This window comes from Falco biarmicus, chromosome 4 (assembly GCF_023638135.1).
Source record: "Falco biarmicus isolate bFalBia1 chromosome 4, bFalBia1.pri, whole genome shotgun sequence".
NCBI classification, from domain to species: domain Eukaryota; kingdom Metazoa; phylum Chordata; class Aves; order Falconiformes; family Falconidae; genus Falco; species Falco biarmicus.
Window position 1 is genome coordinate 36,579,071 of NC_079291.1, and position 7,148 is coordinate 36,586,218.

The 7,148-nt window shown below is 41.7% G+C and overlaps 1 protein-coding gene across 2 annotated transcripts in view; it reads right to left on the bottom strand.

Moving 5' to 3' along the window:
* The window catches only part of VPS50 (VPS50 subunit of EARP/GARPII complex), a 93,301-nt gene extending 87,410 nt beyond the window's left edge, over positions 1–5,891 (bottom strand). Inside the window, exons 1-2 of one of the 2 annotated variants that reach the window (XM_056335554.1) lie at positions 5,726–5,891; positions 3,421–3,489 (exon numbers count right to left, since the gene is read on the bottom strand). In XM_056335554.1, the coding sequence (XP_056191529.1) occupies positions 3,421–3,489; positions 5,726–5,758 (102 nt within the window). In that variant the 5' untranslated portion in view covers positions 5,759–5,891. The remainder of the gene's footprint in view (positions 1–3,420; positions 3,490–5,725) is intronic. The other variant, XM_056335555.1, reaches the window with a different exon arrangement.
* Between the last annotated feature and the right edge of the window lie 1,257 nt (positions 5,892–7,148).

Consider the following 7,148-nt stretch of genomic DNA (forward strand, 5'->3'; position numbering starts at 1 on the left):
GTAAACTTTCACTGTTGTTTACCACCATAAGCCACAAAGTTAACTAGTATTTGTATACCGCTTATGAGCTGATTATCATCAAGATAAATATAACCTAATTCAAAGTCAACTCATTATTAACCCCACAGGCTTGAATTCAGGTGTACAAAATACCTATCTCACCCTTTTGTGGCAGAATGTACTAAACAAAACTGTTACCAGCTCAGTAAACAGCAAAGCTGACAACAGAATGGTTCAAAGAGTTATGGTTTCCCCAGGGCACACAGATGAAGTAAGGTCTCTCAATCAAAAAATGTATGAAATCCCTCTGTAGACAACATTCTCTTCAAGACATCCAGCCTTGCAGTTCAGATTTGCCTTATCTACAGTCTGTATCACAGACTTGAACTACTATACACTTATTTCTCTGTGTGACCAAGTTGGCAGTATGAGTCTGCATTACAATAGAAAGCAAAGATTTCTGGTGATTTGCCTCTGTATGATGGAAGCAAATTTAAAATTTTTCAAAACAGTTGCAGAACTTTAAGTACTGGTTAGTGTGAGTGCATACGCTTGGAGGTATTCAATAAAATAGCCAGGTATCAAATCATTTCATCAATCAATAAAAAATTGAGAAGCACAGTCATCACTAACATGCCCACCAGCAAGCTACCAGTCAGCAAATCAACGACTTCCAAGATCCAGAAAAATGTCACTGGTTTTGTCCTCAGGGGATGCAATGTCAACACACTCTTCTTCCCATGCTCCATATTTCCCATTTGACCTCTAAACTAGCATGACAGTCTTCCAGTTCAAAAACATGGATTTGGCCCCAGGATTAGCATTATCTATCAATGGCTTGTGCTCTTCCCACTAATTCATGCTGGTTCTGCAGCCTTTCATTCTATATACCTCTCTACAGCTCTAACTCAGCTTTTGAAACTTCACTAACATTTGCCCTAAATCTGAAGATACCACTTTGAATGTGGAAGTGCAGCATCATAACCATTCTATCATCAAAAACAGTATTTGGCTGGTGAGCTTGAAACTTTGGGTATTCAAGATATGAACAAAAACAGTCATTAAAACATGGCAGCAGAGAATAATGTGTTCAAATAGCAGCCTGCACAGTATGAAGTTATTCATATATTCATAAAGGCCTTTACTCATTGCCTTAAAAAATCTGCACCTTTTCTTTAATCTTTCCTTTTGCATTCAAAAGTGAATTCCCTTCACCAAACCTGTCCATTATAATAAAATAATTATTGAGAGGCATTAGCTTATATGCAGCAAAGCTGCTTGATCCTATAATTATAATGTAAGTCTGATTTGTGACATCAGTACATTGCCATGGCATTAAATATAGCTTCAGTTCAAAACAAATACCAATAGCCAAAAGCTCAATGACTTTAAACTTCTGCGCAGTACTGAAAACTAATCTCCTTGACAGGTACTCATACCACAAATATAGACAACATCTCCCTCTCCCCACACCCCAGAATTCCTGTTTTCAGTAAAGCATATCTGAATCCATGCTCACAGTGACAGGAGACATATTGCTGTGCTTCATCATTTGGAAAGTAATATCCTACTATAAAGGTTTTAGCAAAGCTAAGGAGGAATAAAAATATAAATCCTTCCTCTAAAAGAAAAGGGCTGGAAGTAAAGTTACCATAACAAATGGCTTGGGACCACAGCCAGAACTCAAACTCATTTATTCAACATTCTCTTAGAATCACAGAATTATCTCAAGTCGGAAGGGACCCATAAGGATCATTGAGTCCTAGTCCCTCCTCCTCACAGGATTACCTAAAACTAAATCATATGACTAAGAGCATCATCCAGATAATCAGATAACCAGGCAAATTCATAAAAGTTTCATTCAATACAGCTTGTTGAGAAGGTAAAAGTTAACATAAGCTACTCGGAATCTATATCCTGAACAAAAAATGTATATTCTGAATATAGCAGTTATTTTGAGAGCTACTCACTTAAGACATTTTAGAAGGAAAAAAAGTTATTAAATGACTGAAAAAATATAAAAGTTTAATTCTGTGGCACAGGAGAGAATAATTAATTTTATCAAATTTTAAAAAAAAAAAATCAGGTGAAAAGTTCTAATGTTGATGCAATCTTGGCTTTTCAGGCTCAGAATTCATAACCGCAATGAGATTCTGTTTGCAGAACAGTTGCAGATAATGTTCTCATATTACAAATGTTTGACATAAATGCATAAAAAAATATATATAATATATTGAGAGGTATTTGATTTCCCATTGTTACAAATAGAAGTGTAGACTTACATAACATCAGACTATTATAGAATGGAAATCCAGCCAAGATACCCTACATCTACTTCTACCTGGAGAGTCACTGGCAAAAAAGATGGTTTGAAACCGGATGCTCAGTGGGTGGCAGGAATCTGCAATTTTGCAATCTAAGCCACGGAGATGATGTTCTTTCAACATTGCTGCAACTGAATACTTTCACTCTTTGAAATCAATACACTGGCCACTGTTCAGCAGAGTATTATATACCAATTCAGAGATTGTTACCCAATTTTTTTAACATACAGCAACACTGATTTTCTGGTCTGCCTCAGCACAAGCAAACATATTACACAGTATTTATATAGAGACAAAGAAATACAAGAGTTTTTTTTCTTTTGTTTACTTTAAACTATTGTAAAATAAAGCAACCAATTTCAAGTCAGTAACTTAAATATCTCATGGGTTAAAGGCAAAGTCCAAATTAGGGGAAAACAATGAAAACACCCACAGCAAGTCTTCTGAATTGTCCACTCAGATCAACAGGGTATAAGGAGCAGTCAAATACTGTGACAATTGTTACTTCACACCCAAATTATTCGGCATGATTTGTGAGACAAGAGTGAGATGGTATCATTTCAGTAATGACAGCCAAAAGAAACCTCAAAAACACTAATGCTATTATTATAAAGCTATAACTTTTAAAGTAGAACACAGAGTTAATGATACATGCTGAAGATTACAACCATGAAAATACAAAATATACTTACGGCATCGAAACCATGAAAAGACTAAATATCAAGACTACAACTATACAGGCTACCCACACAGCATCTACCTTCCAAAAGCACTTTTTTTTTCTTTTTTTTTTTTTCCTTCATTCCAGGAGGAAATGTACATAATATTATGATCAGCATCCAGTGACAACTCAAAAGTTCCATGAAATAAATTTTAATGCAATTTCATTCTGAGTTGGTAAACTATTTGGTCTCACAGCTCTTAATTCTTTCATAAAAATATTTTGAATGATTTTCAGCAAGAAATAAAACTGTCAAAAAGAACAGCAGCAAACTTGGTGTAAAAAAAAAAAAGTGGGGAAAAAAAGAAAGATAAACAACTGTCATCTAACTATAAAATTGAAAATGGGTGGGAATGGAGGGACTGTGCATCATACCTTACTAGGAATCCGAAAGCTTTCAATAGGACTGAGGTCATGAACGCTCTCCTGAGGACTTCTTAGACCCTTTAAAAGAATTTAACAGCCAGTTAAGATCGATTACTTTATGTATCTTGCAACCAAACTGCACAAGTCCTACACGTGGTGTTGATTATATACCTACAAGTCCTTTAATAAATCACAATGACACGAGGCTGGAATGGTAAGATCTTATTCTATAAACATTTAAGCAAGACCACTGGTGTAGAAATTATGCTCCTCAAACATCTAAGCATTTCCAACTGTATGTTACAATATGTAGCTTTTCAGTACAGTTCACCAACATTCCCTTCATAAAGCTCACTTATATCCTCCTCTCAACTTCCAGATGTTATTTTAAATTTTAAAATGCACGTGTCCAAAAACCACAACATACTTCATTCCATCAACTTAATGGAATCAAATAATCAAATCCAATTATATTGTTTTTGCTTGATGACATATTTGTCTATTTACCATACAGCACTATTAGGACTGGTTTTCCTTATGCATCACTAAACTGAAAAAGATGCATAATACACATTAGTTGTTTTATATAATTATTACTCCTTAAAACACATACCCACATAAATAGCATATGCTCTAGTAGAGTGAAGCTTTGGATGGGAAGCATCAATTAACCGGTATGTGTTTGCTGAATATCCAACACAATTTTATGAAGCAATACCACAGAACATGCTATTTAGTGCATTTTCTGACAGCTCCCTAGGCAGACGTGAATCTAAACATTCAAGTTTCAGATACGGTTCTGGGTGAAGCTCCCCCTGAGACTTCAGGGTGTTTATGAGAACCATGAGTTTCAGGCAGATTTCCCTCGTACTCTTGCAATTGATGCTGACAGTACTGTTTCCAAGCCCCCTCCAGGCCCTAGGTACCTACACTTTCTTCAAAGCAAAAGGACCTACTCAATTACCATGCAAGTTTAGGATGAGAAAAGTCTGTATCTGTCCTTTTAAACTGACAGCATTTCTCAAGTTTTTGTGGTAACTACTACATTAGACAATTACAATTGTTTCATCTTCCTAGGATGCAGAATCTCTTTATTTTGGTTTTGATTCTCAGATTTCCTTGCTTATCATTTCAAAACACTCTCCCTTTCCAGCTACCCACCACCAAAGATGATTCATCTGTATGCATCAGAAATTCAAGGTAACAAAGCAGCTGCTGCCAGCTTCTCGTACTTCCACACATCCTCTCAAAAGTCTGCAGTACTAGCAACTTATCTCCAGAAACAGTAAGAAGTTTCACTTATCAAATGCTAAATGGAACTTAAATCCTTGCCAAAGGCTGAAAATGGCATAAATCGCATCATTTTCATACCACAACTTTTCCACACCAGGCAGGCTTCCCAGAACTCCTTAGTCAAGCTGAAAACTGATCATTTACTGAAGGGGAGTAGAACATTATTTTAGAAATACAGCTACCATGCCAGTGCCCATTTTTAAGCCCTGCCTCCCACATAAGCATCACAACACTGAGGACATAGTTTAGAAAAAACCCCAAAGTTCAGTTTCTGACTTTCCCATCATTTTCTGTAACTATCTAGAATATCTGACGTGATGGGTGACCCAGGTGATTTTTTTAAGTTATCAAATTCAGATACACAGGCAAACAGGCTTCATTTTAGAGGTAGTTTGTATATGACATGACTCGAATGCTGTTCTAATACGCTCCTTTAAAAAGGCTTGCAACCTGAGAAATACTGTTCCAAACAGACTAGATCTACATAACCCTGGAGACACCTGGTACAAAGACGCGCATTGGCAGAAACACACGCAATACTTCAGCAGACATTCAGTATGTGCCCGCCCGAACAGCTCCCCGGCCCCTCCACAGCCCCGCCTGCCTCCGAGCAACAGCGTTTGCTGGCGGGCAAGGCCCTCGGCACGGCGACGCAAAATTATACGTCAAAAAAGGAGACTGCTACCGACCAGCCGTGTCATCTTGAACGCCAGCCTGCCTGTTACCGCACACGCTAGGCGCTAGCACCTCTGCGTGCCTCCATTTCTTGATTTAAAATAAATAAATAAATAAAAACCTGGATGCGTGCGTACCGAGAGCTAATAAACCAAGCCTTCCCTCTCCAGGCAGGCCGGGCTGAGGGCGGCGCCCGCGCCCCGCAGGCCCGTCGGAGGCCCGGGCACGGCCGCACACGCCCGCCCCGGCTCCCCGCCCGCCGTGGGCCCAGGCACGGCGCCCCCGAGGAGAGCCCAGGGCCCGCCGGCGGCGGGGCCCCGCTGCCCCCCCGACGCGGGCCGCTCACCTGGCGGGTCATCAGCGACTTGATCTTCTGCATGGCGGTGCCGCCAGCGCCGTCCCGCAGGCGCTCAGCAGCCCTGCGCGGCCGCGGGCTCGGGCCCGGGCTCTGGCGGGCACGGGGAAGCCATATTGGACGCCACCTGACAGCGCCCTCCCGCTGCTCCCTGGGACCGGTAGTCCTCGGCCGGCGCCGCCCAACTACAAGCCCCGTCAGTGCGGCCGTGAGGGCGGGCACCTGAGGAAGGAGCGGGGTGGGGCGGCCGCGGCCTGGCGGGCGCCCTCAGCCACAAGGCGCCTCCTCTCCGCGAGGCGCGGGGGCGCCGTGAGGGGGAGCGGGCCGCGCCGCGGGCGCCGTGGGGAGACGCGGGGCCGTTCCTGGGGAGGGGGGACGCGGTGTCTTTGGGAGGCAGCGGAGGAAAGGCCTGGAACGGCGGGACGGCGGCTCCGGTGCGGCGCTGGCAGACCTCCGGAGCCCCGGAAGGCGACGCGGAACCCGTGTCGCCAACCACCGGGCGCTGCCCCGGGCGCCGCCTTAGCGATTCTGTCCGCGAACACCTCAGCTGGGGCCAGAGGGTTTCCCTGGGTTTGGGGGATGTTTATAAAATACTTGAACATTGAGGTTTGCTTGGTTAGACTTCGAAAGCAATTACCTGAGAAGGCAAAGCGAGACTGTGTCTAAAGAGACAGACCAGCTAGCAGATACACTTAGACGATGGCCATTTTCTGTTTGCCTCTGGTTGGTTTCGGGTATCTCACGAAACCGGGCCTGTTCGCAGCCGATGCAGTTTTGCATCAGTAAAACAGGCTTTTTTGTCTCTGTACTTCAGTTATATAGCTCTCTAAGAATGAAAATAAATGGCTTATAGCTTTTAGAATCTATTATCAGTACAAGAAAATTTTATTTATAGAATAAAAGAATTTGTTCTATAATCTTTGCTTAACAGGAGACAACATTCAATAACAAGACTGCCAAGACTGCAGAAGAGGTTGTCTTTCCTTTTGGAGTTTACTAGAACCTGCACATAGGTCAGCTCTGTGTGTGTTTCCTAATCCCATTATTTAGCTTCCCAACAGGCTGGTAAATTGCTGAAGGGTAGGTTCAGGTAAAAGCAGCTATGTTGCTCTCCCTTTGAACCGACATAATGACAAAGGGAAAGTCTGGACCAGTGGTTCCTTCCCTTGATTATTTAGCAAGAATTCATTACTTCTGACTACCATTCGGAATATCATCTGTAATTATTTCTGTAGAAAACCTCTGCCAAGTTTACAGATTTCATTCTCATTAATAAAAAAACCTAAAATTTGCAGAAATACTTGAGTTCAGAGTGTTAGTGCCACAAATAAAGTTCCTTTAGTGCAGTTGCTTTTATTAAAAAGGAGTGAGGTTATTTGCATTAAGTCCAAATGCCATTTATCAACCAGCACAA